A 15,341-nucleotide genomic window follows, 5' to 3' on the forward strand; every position below is an offset into this window, starting at 1 on the left:
GTCTTGGAATGAATATATCCAATCTAAATTGAACATTCTAAAAGGGATCGAAGGGCTATTTCCATAATTATTAGATCAATGGAACTATAAACTATACTGCTTTTGCCGGGAGGCAGGCCTGCACTGATAGAAAATAAAGTTACCTGAACCAAATTGAGAAGTCTGTATGTGTGAGCTAACAGAGAGTACCGGTATACTTTCCCTATCTCGGACTGTGAGATGGTGACATAATGTTTAACCAAAACAAACTAGGTATTTGATGTAAATAATTCATAGTATCCAAGAGCCGCAAGTATCGCCTTAACTAAAAAATAAACATTATGTCTCTGGACAGACCGCCAAAGACGTTTTGTGCATGATCAATATTTGATGAGATTGTTGCCTGTTCTGTAAAAAAGTATTTTCCTCATTCCCAAACTTGATGGAAGGTTTTTGCAAAGGTGGGCACAAAAATGGGCTTTATAATCGTTTGAGGGGTGGGGTGGGGTTGGGGGGGGGGGGGGGGTTAGAGCCACTCTGCCTGAAGGACAAATGTGGCTTTCGGGAGCCCTTCATTCATGAAGTAACTTGGGATAATATGACGGCTGCAGTGTTCCCACTGTAATCTCTGTCTTCACATTGAATTGAAAAATATTTTCTTTTATGATTTTGAAGCAGTCAGGATGGGGTTGGTTATGAGTTGAGGTCTGCACCTTGATGTGCTTGCTACATGTACATCGATCTAAAGCTTTACACCACATAAATATAAAAATCAAATAATTCTAATGTACATGTACACACACCTTTGGCTGTGTACATGTTGCTTCCACAATCAATACATCTTTACAAATGTCATAATATAAATGGCGTGATATAAATATCGAAGTAGGTTTGCATCGGTGGTCAAGAAAATATTGATATCATTAACTACCACTAGACTTTTTTTAAGGAAAAGAACAGCAGCATTGTTAATGCAACAAGAATTGGTTGTCATGGTGAGGTGTGAAGGCTGTGTGATGAAGTCAACAAAGCTGCCAAACCCTCAACATCCCTGTTCGAGTATTTTTTTACAATATTGTGACATGTCTCAACAAGTGTCTCATCATCCACTTTACTATAAAATGGTAAACTTGGAATTTGCTGTCTTAATGGGACAATATAGGCAGCAGCTAGGCAGGCAAGATAAAGTTACACAAAGCCGCCAATAGTGGTCTCTCACATCTCACAGTAGGTCGAAATGATTCACGCTTGTACCAGGGATATATTTAGTGCTAAGTCTGACATGACCAAGGGCCCTTACTGTGTATACTAGTCACTCGAAGATGGCCAGATTAGCCCTCTCCTCCTGCCTATAGTCCTCCTTTAAAAGTAAACTTTGCAAATGGGTCCATCTAGGAATTCACAATGAGAATGGAATTATGAATTGATGCCAAGATGGTCAAGGGCACTATATAAGTTTGTGTTATCTAAAGTGTACCTTTTGATAGCTATTTGCTTGATATAGAAGCTCTGTCATTGCCGAAGCTAGATATGACGTTCTTCAAGTTTCTATCAGTGGTGTGATGACCTTCAATTCAGCACAGTTCATTGTTCGTGTGTGTTCACAGGCCAGATATCTATTTTGACGAGAACGCCTTGGGTCAAAAAGAGACGCATAATGGCTGTGACAGTATCAATACTATTAAACAATAATACCTCTGCAACCATTCTCTGGTAGAATGTCAACAAAACTGTGGAAGTTCAGCCTTCCGATAATTCTGATAAGATATCAACTTGGTATCCTGACAGTGCCGGAGGAGGCACGCATTGTTACTCATTAATCTATGCTGTACAGGGTGGCCCAAAATTATTTTCCCTAGGTCACATGATTTGGAAACAGAGTATTGTGCATTTTTCATGTTAGCTGTACATAACCTGTTTTCAAATCATGGGACACAGGGAAAATAATTCTGGGCCACCCTGTAGAACGTTTGCCCTGTATCACTAGATAATGTTATCAAATGAAACAAACTGTCAATTTCAGCTTATTCCCTACGTATCATCACTATCCTATGTCACCACTATCATCCCCCTGGTGGCAGTGTTGGGCATGACTATGATCAAAGATGGTTACGATGATGTCGTAAGTGCATTTGGCACGAGTTCCACTATAGGGTGCGATGTACCGCACCGTAACTCCAAATAGATGCTGCTGTAACCACATGCAACCACATGTACATTTTCTCAATAACTCTAACTGCTTTATTTCAGTAGTCTTTTTTCATAACAGATCCCTGACTTTGGAGTGTTTATAAGCTGGCAGCACACCTGACTCAACTCTGGCGTCCAGAGGAATTCGACGGAACGCCGCTCGCCGCTGAATCGGTAGCACACCTGGCTGCTTCAGGCGTTTACTGGTGTTCACTGGAGTCCAAAATCAAATCAGTTTGATACCTGGCGTCGAGTGGAGTTTGCCGGTGGCTAGCGGCGTCAAGCCGTAGCATACCTGGGTGTTTTCTGGCGTCGGACACTGGCGACCAAAAAACTCCACTGGACGCAGAAGTTGGAGTCAGGTGTGCTGCAAGCTTTAGTTTACCTGTTTGCTTGCTAATTATAACAGGAGGCTCTTACACAAACTTTATGATAGGAATTATGATGACTTCTTTTCAGCTGATTCCCCAGGTGTCGTCGTTATCCTACATCACAACCATCCTCCCCCTGGTGGCCGTTCTTGGCATTACTATGATCAAGGATGGTTACGATGATTTTGTAAGTCGGTGGACGGTTGGTGTGGGTAGGGGTCATTTGCAGACCAAGAATATCGAATCACCTCTGTGAAATATACCGTATGCTGGTCTTGTTAGGTGGTGGTAATTCCCATCTTTCTATTGCGAGTGTTGCAAGACCTATGAAGTCGCACACCTTCCATTCCCACCTCTACTAATATTACCAAAGTTTGCTGGTAAGTATCAAATAACATACCTCGCCAATGTGATGACCTCAAGATAATAGTATCTTTCAGGAAACCGTACATTTTGTGTTTTATATAAATCATTTTTCATTCCAGCGAAGATGGTTCGGCCGGTTTTTACAAATCTCTTGTGAAGAGCCTTGAAAGTTAAAACCCTCACAGCTTTTAGTATTCAAACTCGAATCTAGCCTACATGTAATATGTCAAGCTCCTAATTTATGTCTTCTTTCTGTGCTGTATCATTTGTGGTCTTGATTCCCATTTGGAATGTCATCATGTCTTCATGACCATTTGCAGGGTCTAAGGATTTAGGCTGTCCAATCCTTCACCGCGTCCATATTACAGTCTCATTTCTCACCACAGCTTTTCCACATATTATCGTCTCTGAACCCTGTCACAACCATCTTCCTTTTGTCCTTGTTTTAGGTCACTACAAAACAAAGGATATTTTGCACCAACATGCCTCAACTGCAATCTCATTTGTCTCAACAGATTGTCCCTATGATATTGTCTCTGAACCCTGTCACAACCATCTTCCTTTTGTCCTTGTTTTAGGTCACTACAAAACAAAGGATATTTTACGCCAACATGTCTCAACTGCAATCTCCTTTGTCTCAACAGATTGTCCCTATGATATCGTCCCTGCACCCAGTCACAACTGTCATTCCTCTGTCGGGGGTGTTGTGTCTCACCGCAATCAAAGACATCTATGACGATGTTGTAAGTCCTTTGTCAAACAGGGAAATCAGGTTATCTTTTTGGTGAAAGTTGGATTGATTTGGAAGCCAATGATGAGGCAGCCAATATTTTCGTCAAAGTTAGATTAGTAGCCATTGCTTGGAAGGGGAATTTTAGGCAGCAGTCTAATTATATTCCTAAGGTTGGTGTTGACGTTCCTAACCTTTTGGTGAAAGTTGTCTTGTAGTTTAATGCGAATGCTCGGAAGAGGAATTTTGTTAGTGGACTATCTTCATTCCTTTAATAAAGACTGGAGAACATTTGGAGGAATTCTTTATTCCGATCTACACGTATGTTTTTTGGGAAACCAATACTTGCAGAGATAATCATTGGCAGCAGACATTCGCGCTTGGGGTTCAGCAAACAACTTCATCAGCTCAGAATTGTTCCGTTACTGGCAGTGTTGATGTGGGGCTGGTCTTTTTCAACCATAAATCTGAGTACAAGTAACTGCTTTAAAATGAAAGGTTGCTTGGTGTTGATATTTGTGACATCGGCCTTTGGTTACCATTCTGTCAATTTTTTCTGGCCATATCATCACATTGGGTGATATGAATAAAGACTAGCAAATGCTTTTATCTAAAACTCCATGTACATTTACACTAGGTCTTTCTGTACAAAATTGAAGTAAAAGCATTTGCTAGTCTTTATTCATATCACCCATTGTCTGTACATGTAGGTCAGTATTTCAACCTGTGACCGAAGCTATATTTGTCGGATACATACATATAAGATCTATTTGAATATGTTCCTGCCACTGGCCATTCCCATAATTGACGTATCCCAGCATTTCCGACCCAAAACAGTAAAAAAACATAAACCCTGTGGGTCAGAAATCGCACCCCTTATATGTAATGTGTACATTCTCTCATTTCTGTATTTACTGATTAATTATAGATGGAGTAGAAATATAGATATTGATTGATAAGTTCTGACCACATTCATACGTCATCCCATCGGTGCTGTAAACCTTTTAGGCTTACTCCGATCGTTCAAAATTAGAAAATAGAACGTTAAATTTGAATAATTCTAGTTGTGAATAAAATACACGCTGAACGTTTATTTCAACAGTGCTCTCACGTTGACAGATATACAAATTCTATTATCACCATGTTTCAGTGAAGTTGCATGCATCAACTGCACTGCGACTTGAACTGAGATTTTCACATTATACTTCATGCTCTAAAATTGATTGCCAGTGTTTTCCCACCGTCTTGACTGAGGTACTTGTAAACTTGAGCATGATGAGACAGAATGGATGAGTTCACAAGATGGAGTAGGGGGCCGTGTCCTACAACTGTGGAAACGAAAATAAGCTGTGATTTGCCTAGCATTGTTGTAACTATTTTGTTTTGTTAAATTGTATAAAAATGGATGGGCGGGCGGGCTTCAAATAATTAGAAAGAATATGATAGTTCAAGATACCCCTTTGTTATACTCTTGTAGACTCATTAATTCAACATGTACACAAAATACCGGGTTTCATCATAAAACTTATCTCTCCCTCCCTAAGGACTGAGTTAATATCCTTCACTGAATACATGTACCTTATTCAGTACAGTAGAACCTCTCTATTAAAGACACCGTCGGTACCGACAAGTGCTGTCCTTAATAGAGAGGTGTCCTGATTAGAGAGGTCAATTGAATGGAAACCACCACTTTGGGACCAAAACTAGTGTCCTTAATAGAGAGGTTGTCCTTAATAGAGAGGTGTCCGTTAAGGGAGGTGCCACTGTATTACACTTCATTGAAACCAACAATCCAACATATATTATACGGTCTTGTTTTGGAAACCAACAATGAAATTATTGATTTCATCTCTCGTGGGACGAATTTTATATCCAAAGCCAGGGGGTCAATTAGCAAATCATTAATATATGATCAAGTGAATTCAACTGTTGGAACTTAAAATCTTTGTCATTGCGTCTAATTGCAAGGTGTACATGCAGTTGAGTTGCAAGCGGATATGGTTCTCGTCCATTGATGTTGCTAGGGCGACAGTATACAAGGGGATCCTCGTAATAAATCAGCTCTAACCTGTCATCACTATCTCTAAGTTCCTAGTTTCTGTTCCTCGCAGATATGGCTGTGTGAAGATTACGATACTCTGGCAAACTAAAATTCTGTCACTGATGGTCTCTTAGATTCAATATGAGCAAAATTATTTGTGACCCGTCACAGCAAAACCAGGCGCATGTTGCTCTGTGCTTGGCAGGTTGAGACGGACTGTTTTTTCATTTCTCTATTGTCTGCCTTTTGTGAAATATGAGCACATCAATTTCTTCCATTATCTCCTGGTGTCATTTAGGATCATCTTCTGTGCGACATGCGCCTGGTTTTGCTGTGACGGGTCACATTTTATGTGTAAGTCATACCACAGATATTGTTCTTCAGTAAAGTCGAATCTTAAGAAAAAAAGTACCAAGATGTACCCTTTTGATACCTGTAGACATTGGACACCTCATCAGTAAAGCTGTCTGCGAGAGTTACCTCGAGCTTATGCAGTGGAACCCCCTAAGCAGACACCTCTCTATTTAGGACAACCTCACTATTAAGGACACTAGTTTTGGTCCCAAATAGGTTGTTTCCATTTGATTTGACCTCCCTAATCAGGACACCTCTCTAGTAGGGAGAGCAGTTGTTCGTTATAAGGGTCTCCTTAATAGAGAGGTTCTACTGTACTCTATCTTTGCGACAAAATCTGCCGTGATAATCAATACAACACTAATGGCTCTGCATCCATTGTTTTTGTTTTCCTGTCAAAAATGTTGCTATAGTACTCATTAATGACTTCCTTTTAAATCCATTTGAGTAAGGTTGCATGTGGAGTCGAATTGAACCATTTTCTCCAGCCAGCAGTGTGAAACTTACTTCTAATCAATGTTGTAAATTATCAGTAGCATACATGTACATGTAGGAGAAGGTGTATTGCAACTTACATATGTAGCAGCTAGGAGACGGATCGATGTGGCAGAAGAAGGTGTATGACAACTTAGCTTTTCTTAGCGGTGACATTCAGACATTGCTTTTAAAATGTGGTGTTTTAGAGAGCAAGAGAGGTGCTTTGGTTGTTATTATAGGTTTAGCCCCAAGATTTGGGTGTGTCAACCTGCCCTTGTTGGAATGCATGTTTTCTTAGGTACAGGTTCTCCTCGTGACATGTCAGGGGACCAAGGTCTACACGATAACAAGGAATATATGTCCTATCCTACTGGTGTAGGGGGTGCTAGACTAGTACATCTTGCCCATCTGGTTAACCGGGTACCTTCTTTCTCCCTTAGCTCATCCCATGGATCTCATCTCTGACCCCCCTAACCACCATCATACCGTTAGTAGGCGTGTTAATGCTCACTGCAGCCAAGGATGCTTTTGATGATATCGTGAGTCCAACTGTTCCGATTCTATGTCATGTGTGTCCATATACATTGTATGCATTAGTCTGCAACTTCTGCATGTTTATTTCGATTTTGTGTTGTTTTTTTATGTCTACCATCTGTGCATTTTGCTGCATGCCATGCACTTCTAGTGAAGCACGGTCTGATAAGCCATGGAAACAGACTTGTCAGAGACACAATTACTGCTTTATGTTGTTTTTTTATATTTGCCATCTGTGCATTTTGCTGCATGCCATTTCTAGTGAAGCACAATCTGAGGAGCGATGGAAACAGACTAGTTAGAGTCACAACTGCTTTGCATACATGTAAAGTAAGGTTGAGATTGACATCTGACATGGACACTTGTCCGTCATACTGACCAAAAATGATATTGTCGCACATATGAGACCCGTTCTAGCAAAACAAGTCGCATGTCGCACATAAGATGAGCCTAGATGACACCAGGAGATAATAGAAGTAATTGATGTCGTCAGATTTCACAAAAGGCAGACAACAGTGAAATGAACAAACAGTCAGTCTCAACCTGCCAAGCTCAGAGCGACATGCGACTGGTTTTGCTGGATTGGGTCACATATGCGCTTTTATACACAGGGATGGAAAATATCAATTCAAAACACTGACTTGATACAATAGTCTGTAAAAGCCCAAGTGAGTTACCCCGTAGCATGAATATTTACGGGCACAGAGTCTGTGATGTCAATTTGCCATCAAGGCATGATGGTAACTTTTCATAATGTTGCCTCTTAGGACAGCATTAGAAATAAGTGAGTGACTTAGTTTATGTACTGCTTATGTACGCATATATCCATGGCTCTTCAGATAGCTGTTGAATGCATGTTTCTTTTTCATAGTTTATTCATTTATTTGTTCACTCTTTTAAAGGCCTACGCCATTTGTTAAAAATTTTGAATTTGTAATTGAATTTGAAAACTTTCAATTGCATGAATACATGATGAATATAAATTTCAGCATTGCCTTTGTGTAGACAAATTTACTATTATTGATACCAATTTTCAACAACTTTGTATTCATAATAACTGCACTACGGCATTGAGTAATGATAGCGGATTTCTATTTAACTGGACCACAAGTAATTACGAACGGTGTACCCCTTTAAAGATCACTTATTGTGCATGCAACCAAGTATAGCTTACAATGTAAATGTAGTTAATAAGGTATCGATACTTGATGCAATGTCAAGCTTGATTGAATGTTACAGTTGATTTGTTATTAGTCGACATTTGCTTGAAAAGTTAAAAACCCTATGAAGCCACGTTCATTTGCTTTATGAAGTATGACTGAAAGTGCGAAGCAATCATTTTGTTACTGGTAATAAAATTGTCCTTTTTGCCAACTGTCAAGAAATATGAAATTGATGCCATAATTGAAAGTTCCTTAGAGTTTCCTTCACTCTTTCACTACCACACCCGGCATATACCGGGTCCTTACACTGTCACTGCATACTACTGGCCCGGAATAATCCGTACTGCCACATTTTCCCCAAGTTCTCTCGTCGCCACAGTCCCTATAAGTTTTTGGCTGGTAACGCATGAAAAAGCGAGATGGCAGCACTGCACTCAATCCAATACAGACCTTGTCCCTAAGGTTGGGTAATGCTAGCTATTTTAAAATGAAACTCTCCAAAGCTAAGTTGGGATCGTCCGGTCTGTACCGGGTGTGGGCCAGAGGTATACACCTTTCCAGAAATGGGGCGCTGAGTGTCCGAAATAGTGATGTCATAAGGGGAAACTGGGCCTTATGGTGGAGGGACAAAGGAGATAGTCATGGTTGACCAACACACTTGAATGCCTTTAAATGACGGACAAGGGGGAAAAAGTTAGTTCCAATGCAAGCCACCAATTTCGGGAAGCATGTATAGTACACTGCCAAAAGCCTGCGGTAGTAAAAGAGTTAATGACAAATCACGAATGATGTCTTTTAATCACGACAACATTGATGGATATTCAATCCCCCAAAAGGCCTTCATACTTCCTAAAGAGTATAGTCATTGAGGTCTTCCACATAGCCTTGCTATTACTTTTCACCAGTACGCACGGAATTAACCTAGCTCAATTGCCATTGTACCAGTTCCTTAGCAACAAACTGCTCCTCTGTTCGAACTGAAATTGACATTCAGCTTTCCATGTCTCTTTTGAATTCTCCGAGCCATTTTTAGAATGCTTTTGTATAGGCCCTGCTTTCTATGCGACGTTATTTGCATTAGGCTTCTAATACTAATCAAAACTTAACGAGTGTGAATATCTTGAACATTATTGCGCAAGTTTAATGCATCGCTTGCACTGCTTCATTACATGTATTTTTGCACATGAATTTATTGCACATATTTCATCGCATGATATTAAGAAATTTTCAATTAAAACGATATGCAAGTGTGCACAACTTTTTATTTCGTAATATCTCTTGACGTCATCTATTACTTAACATGCTAACTAATTGAAAATCAGACGAATGGCACATACAAAAAAGTGTTAATTAACAATTAGCTTAATTTACTGTGCACAGGCTTTACAAATCAAATATTTATATTTTATTGTGGAAACCACCCATGTCTTTCGTATCTGTCATTGTTGGATGAGTGAATTGAGGAAAACAACATCTTCACTAGCTCATCTGGGGGCCAAGATCCATGAAAGAAATAGAGAATTCATTCAGAAGAGTAGCTTAGTCTTCTTTGATGTTTTGCAGCGGTGCTTCATCAAAAGACCTCCTCTCATATTAAGAATATCCTTTTCATAAAAAGGTGTATCTTGAAGATAAGATTGAGCATTTAGACAATGACCCAATGTGGCAATGATTATACAGAGTGGCCCAGAATTATTTTCCCGTGCACAATAGAATTCTATTGTGTATCCGTTGTGTGAGGGAAAATAATTCTGGGCCACCCTGTACATCGACTTCAGAATGTTAAAGGGGAACGATCGCGTAGTTTGTTTGGCTGAAATAAATATAGCATATACTGATTCTCCTGCGTTCCAACAATGATCATTTAAAAATTCGGCATTATATTTGTTTATCTTTTGGATATGAACTCTTGGATATGAACACTTTCAGCAACGCCATCGGAGTGATAATCGCGTAAACAATCGCTTGTCGCACGTGTTACGCAATGGCAAAGTTGTGGACGAGGTTTGGCACAAGGTTGTGGTCGGTGACATCATCAAGATGGTCAACAATCAGTTCGTAGCTGTGAGTATGATGTGAGATTATTCATGACAGTATATGCAGACTGGAACAGCTAACTGCGTATTCCTATGAAATGAACTCTTCCAATGACAAACTACGCATTCAGAAATACCCTAATGGGTTTGTCTTATTAAAGGGACTATATAGGCAGCACCTAGGCAGGCAAGATAAAGTTACACAAAGTCGCCAATAGGGGTCTCTCTCATCTCATAGTATGTCGAAATGATTCACGCTTGTATGAAGAATAAATTTAGTGCTGCATCTGTCATGACCCAGGGCCCTTACTGTGTATATTAGTCACCTGAAGGTGGCAAAATTAGCCCCTCTGCTCCTGCCTATAGTCCCCCTTTAAGGTGATCTTACCCTGGCTTTCTGTTTGTGACTTTGTTCTGATAAGACCAGTTTAGGATGAATAGATGAACAGAATCTCAAACCACTCTTGTGGAATATTTGCCTGGTGGGAAAAAGGAAAAGTAATCTTGAAAAACAGATTGTCTAAAGTAATACATATAATCATATACTTTAGGACCCAGTATATGTCCACTGACAAGTCATGAAGTCTGTAGGTCAGTGAATATATTACAACCTGTGATGATTTGGTTTGATGAAATTCTGTGGGAGGGAGTTGGTTGACAGTCTGAAGTGTGAAAAATGACCTTTCTTGATTTCAAATTCTTGTTTTTAGGCTGACTTACTGCTGCTCTCGTCTAGTGAACCCAACAGTCTTTGCTATGTGGAAACTGCTGAATTGGACGGGTACGTCTTTCTAACGATATTATGAATGCGTCATATCACTTTGGTCGTGTTTCTAAAGATAGTGATATACAGGGTGTCTCATGGAAAAAGGTAGTCCTAGCAAAATGGGTTGATATTTTTAAACCGTACTTTCTACAACTTCTCTCATTGCAGCACAGTAAAGTAGGAGCTATGAGCTATGTGTTGATGCCATTGCGACGTCAAATCTGTTACCCATTTCGCCCAGATTACCTCTTTAAAGGGAACTGGAACCGCCGAGCGATTTATTTAACTTTTCGACTTTCACCGCCCGAGAAAGTCAAACTTCAAACTTCCTATTCGAGTTCAGATTTGTAGCTCCGCCCCCAGTGCCCGAGCATGCGCAGTTCAATTTGTTATTATTGAGAATCACGTGAGTCATGCGATCTTTCATTCATGAGTTTTCGTAGTAAATTCCATAGTAGTGACGTCACTCAATGATTGACAGCTAGGCGCCATGTTTCATTCATGCCTCGTTCTGATCACCCGATACGCGGGAAATGAAAACGAGGTCATACGAACTGGCTTTGCGGTTTCAGTTCCCTTAAATGAGATACCCTGTATATTTGTAAATGAACGCCAGGGTAACTTACGTTGCACTCTGCCTCTTCCTTAAAAGAAAAAAACGTTAATGAATATCAAACAAACGCATTTTTCACATCAAGTGACTTGTCATTACAAAATCGATATTCAGTTTGTTTACATTCATTAATGTGATGGTTAAAAAATCTGGCAGAACAGTGCACTTTTGGCGGAATGTTTTTTTCCAGTCCTTGAACCATTTTTCCACCTGCATGCATGTAATAACGGGTTTAAATTACCTGAGAAACTCTTAGACCAATTAAGAATGTAATCAGGCAAACTCGTTAGTAATGTACTTGAGGAAAAATCTTGTGTTGACCGTTAATAGCTTTGTATGCTTTTAATTAAATTGGCTAAAAATGCATCTTAAACTATAGTTAATCAATCACCTTAATTTAAATAATGGTGTATATATCATGCTCTTTAATACATTTTACACGTCGATGATTTTATCAAACTACCGAACATTTTAACTACTGCAGCCTGCCAAATTTTCATGCCTTTTCCATTTGCAGTGAGACCAATCTCAAAGTTCGCCAAGCGATCCCAGAGATTGCGGAGATGGGGGACAATGAAGAGGAACTCGCCAAATTTGATGGTAAGTTGAAGGGACAATATAGGCAGCAGCTAGGCAGGCAAGATAAAGTTACACAAAGTCGCCAATAGGGGTCTCTCACATCTCACAGAATGTCGAAATGATTGACGCTTGTATGAAGAATATATTTAGTGCTGAATCTGACATGACCTAGGGCCCTTACTGTGTATATCAGTCACCTGAAGATGGCCAAATTGGCCCTTCTGCTCCTGCCTGTAGCCCCCCTTTAATAGTGTGTCCATGAATTTGTGTTGCCACTGCACAACTTTCATCGGTAAAATCACCGGAGAAAACTTTTCAGCAGTACAGTGGAACCTCCCTTAGCGGCCGCCTCTCTATTAAGGACAACCTTTCTATTAAGGACACTAGTTTTGGTCCCAAATTGGTTGTTTCCATTCAATTTGACCTCTCTAATCAGGACACCTCTCTATTAAGGACAGCACTTGTCAGTCCCGAGGGTGTTCTTAATAGAGAGGTTCTACTGTATTTCCATGATGATCCTTCTTCTTTCAGGTTCCATCCAATGTGAGCCGCCCAACAACCGTCTGGGCAAGTACGATGGCACGCTCACTTGGGAGGGGCAGCAGTTTTCATTGGACAATGAGAAGTTACTCCTTCGTGGTTGTGTCCTCAGGAACACGGAGTGGTGCTATGGGCTAGTCGTCTTCGCGGGGAAGGACACAAAACTCATGCAGAATTGCGGGAAAACGACATTGAAGAGAACTCATATAGATCGACTGGTCAATATTCTCATTATAGGGGTAAGTCATAGTGTCACTTTGCTGTACAGGGTGGTCCAGAATTATATTCCCTCACAAAATGGATACACAATAGAATTCTGTTGTGCATGGGAAAATAATTCTGGGCCACCCTGTAGATCGTGCAATCACTTTCTCTCACATTTTCTAAAGGTAATACAAGTCGCATTTTCACATCGATATTTCCTGTGTACACTCTCTCAATGGTACTATCAACAGGTCTTATGATTTTTCGATAAAATAAGTCAGTCGCTGGAAAAAAACAAACTTAATACGAGAGGCAAAGTATACGTTCCGCCAGTGTCCACACTGGCTTCATCAGGGCAAACTACGCTGTTCAACGGCAGTCTCGTAGAATCTCGTGAGAATACTCAGTTGAGATTCTACGAGACTGCCGTCGAACAGCGCAATTTGCTCTGATGAAGCCAGTGTGGACACTGGCGAAACGTAGGTTTTGCCTCTTGTAAGTTTTTCTCCAGTGAGTGACTAATTTTATCGCAATATCTACGAAACCTGGATGTCTGAGAGTATACATTTAGGTCTTATGATTGTTTGGTTAAGCATGGGAGACTTTTGATAAAGTAAGAGCTTCAGTAGCCCGGAATGCACAAATTGGTGACCAGATAATTCATGAATTGATGTTCTCATTCCATCCTTTCCAGATCTTCATCTTCCTGTTGTCCATATGTCTGTTATGTACCATCTGCAGTGGAGTCTGGGAGACCTTGATTGGCCAGAACTTTCAGGCCTACATGCCGTGGGATTTCTACATCCCAGGCGGGCCTTCGAAGGAAGGGACCAAGGCGGCCGGGGCAACAGTCATTGCTCTATTGGTGTTCCTCTCCTATATCATTATACTCAACACTGTGGTACCGATTTCGTTATATGTCAGGTAAGTGTTAGTTTATCTCCTCCGAAAGTCACTAAAACAACAGGCTATGTTCAAGGATGAAATTCTTGTGCTTGTTCCGTTTTATGTTAAGGACATTTTAAAAACATTCACAACCATTTCGTTTCTCTTGTTTGAAAGAAGACACTTTTGTGTTCTTTTCCAGTGTGGAAGTTCTGCGCATGGCTCACAGTTTCTGGATAAACTGGGATGAAAAGATGTACCATGCTAAGACAGACACCCCAGCCCACTCAAGAACGACAACATTAAACGAGGAACTAGGCCAAATCGAGTATATTTTCTCGGACAAAACAGGGACATTGACACAGGTGAATAATAAAATTTCTTCCGCATAAAGAATACTGCTGCAAAATTTTGTGACTGAGATGGCATCATAGACAATGAACAGTAACTGATTAATTTCATAAATTGATGTAGGACTTTTATTATGTTTATGTTATTACAGAAATCTTGCTATATGTCAAAATTATTTTGATCTCATTGTTAGTCCTCTGACTTGAGTCAGAACGAGTTTGAGTCATTTTAAAAAACTCATAAAACTGGCCCACGTCTTTCAAATTTTGTGAACCTGGGAGGGTCCTACTTCTTAGTCGTCTCAATTATACAATGTACCATTGTCAAATATTTTGTAAGGGAGACTGAATTAATTTGTTCTGAGGACGGCTGTTCGATTGATTTTCAATAGTTTCCTCATTAATTTATTGACACTGTCTTTATTGGTTTCAACTAATCAATGGATGATATCGCTAGATTTTAAACCATTGTGCCGACACAAAAAAATCATGTACAGGATCTGAAATCGTTTGAATACCCTCTTCTTCACATGGGCGGAGTTCTCTTGTAACAATATTGAGGTAAATTTAACGATCCCAGGCATTGGTGTTAACGACCTTGGGCTTTAATTAGAAATTGTGACATCAGCGTCTGAATGATTTATTGTTGATTGCCATTGGTTTTTTATGAAATATTAATGTGTCACAAATGGTCATTGTCCGTATTTGCACAATAAATCGTTCTGTTTTGTGCCCAACTGGCTCTAAAATGTCAGTGGCGAAATAAAGATTGCTCAAATTGGTTGTTCTGTATACTTTCACTTATGGTGGTGAACAATTTTGCAAGATAGGACATTGATATTATTGTCTTACCAATATTTGGTTAGCATTATGCTCCCGGTTAGTCACCAGTATACATGCTTCCCGAAATTGGTGGCTTGCATTGGAACTAACTTTTCCCCCTTGTCCGTCATTAAATCATTCAAGTGTGTTGGTCAACCATGACTATCTCCTTTGTCCCTCCACTATAAGGCCTAGTTTCCCCTTATGGCATCACTATTTCGGACACTCAGCGCCCCATTTCTGGAAAGGTGTATAGCCAGTGGACTTCGTCACCAGTCAGGTTTTCTTCCCCTTAATAGCGTTCGATTTACTATCTTTGGTAAAACTACACAACCAGGCCT

At 40.0% G+C, this 15,341-nt stretch overlaps 1 protein-coding gene across 14 annotated transcripts in view; it reads left to right on the top strand.

Annotated features, from left to right (window-relative positions):
* LOC135482618 (phospholipid-transporting ATPase ID-like) overlaps nucleotides 1–15,341 on the top strand; it is a 58,254-nt gene that overhangs the window by 26,449 nt on the left and 16,464 nt on the right. For 11 of the 14 annotated variants that reach the window (XM_064762818.1, XM_064762814.1, XM_064762826.1 and 8 more), the window contains 7 exons: nucleotides 6,949–7,047; nucleotides 10,135–10,269; nucleotides 10,952–11,022; nucleotides 12,138–12,220; nucleotides 12,731–12,978; nucleotides 13,638–13,867; nucleotides 14,031–14,193. In XM_064762818.1, the coding sequence (XP_064618888.1) occupies nucleotides 6,949–7,047; nucleotides 10,135–10,269; nucleotides 10,952–11,022; nucleotides 12,138–12,220; nucleotides 12,731–12,978; nucleotides 13,638–13,867; nucleotides 14,031–14,193 (1,029 nt within the window). Of the gene's footprint in view, nucleotides 1–2,002; nucleotides 2,102–2,628; nucleotides 2,728–3,550; nucleotides 3,650–6,948; nucleotides 7,048–10,134; nucleotides 10,270–10,951; nucleotides 11,023–12,137; nucleotides 12,221–12,730; nucleotides 12,979–13,637; nucleotides 13,868–14,030; nucleotides 14,194–15,341 lie in introns of all 14 variants that reach the window. The other 3 variants (XM_064762816.1, XM_064762815.1, XM_064762817.1) reach the window with 3 other exon arrangements.

This window comes from Lineus longissimus, chromosome 2 (assembly GCF_910592395.1).
Source record: "Lineus longissimus chromosome 2, tnLinLong1.2, whole genome shotgun sequence".
In the NCBI taxonomy this organism is placed as follows: domain Eukaryota; kingdom Metazoa; phylum Nemertea; class Pilidiophora; order Heteronemertea; family Lineidae; genus Lineus; species Lineus longissimus.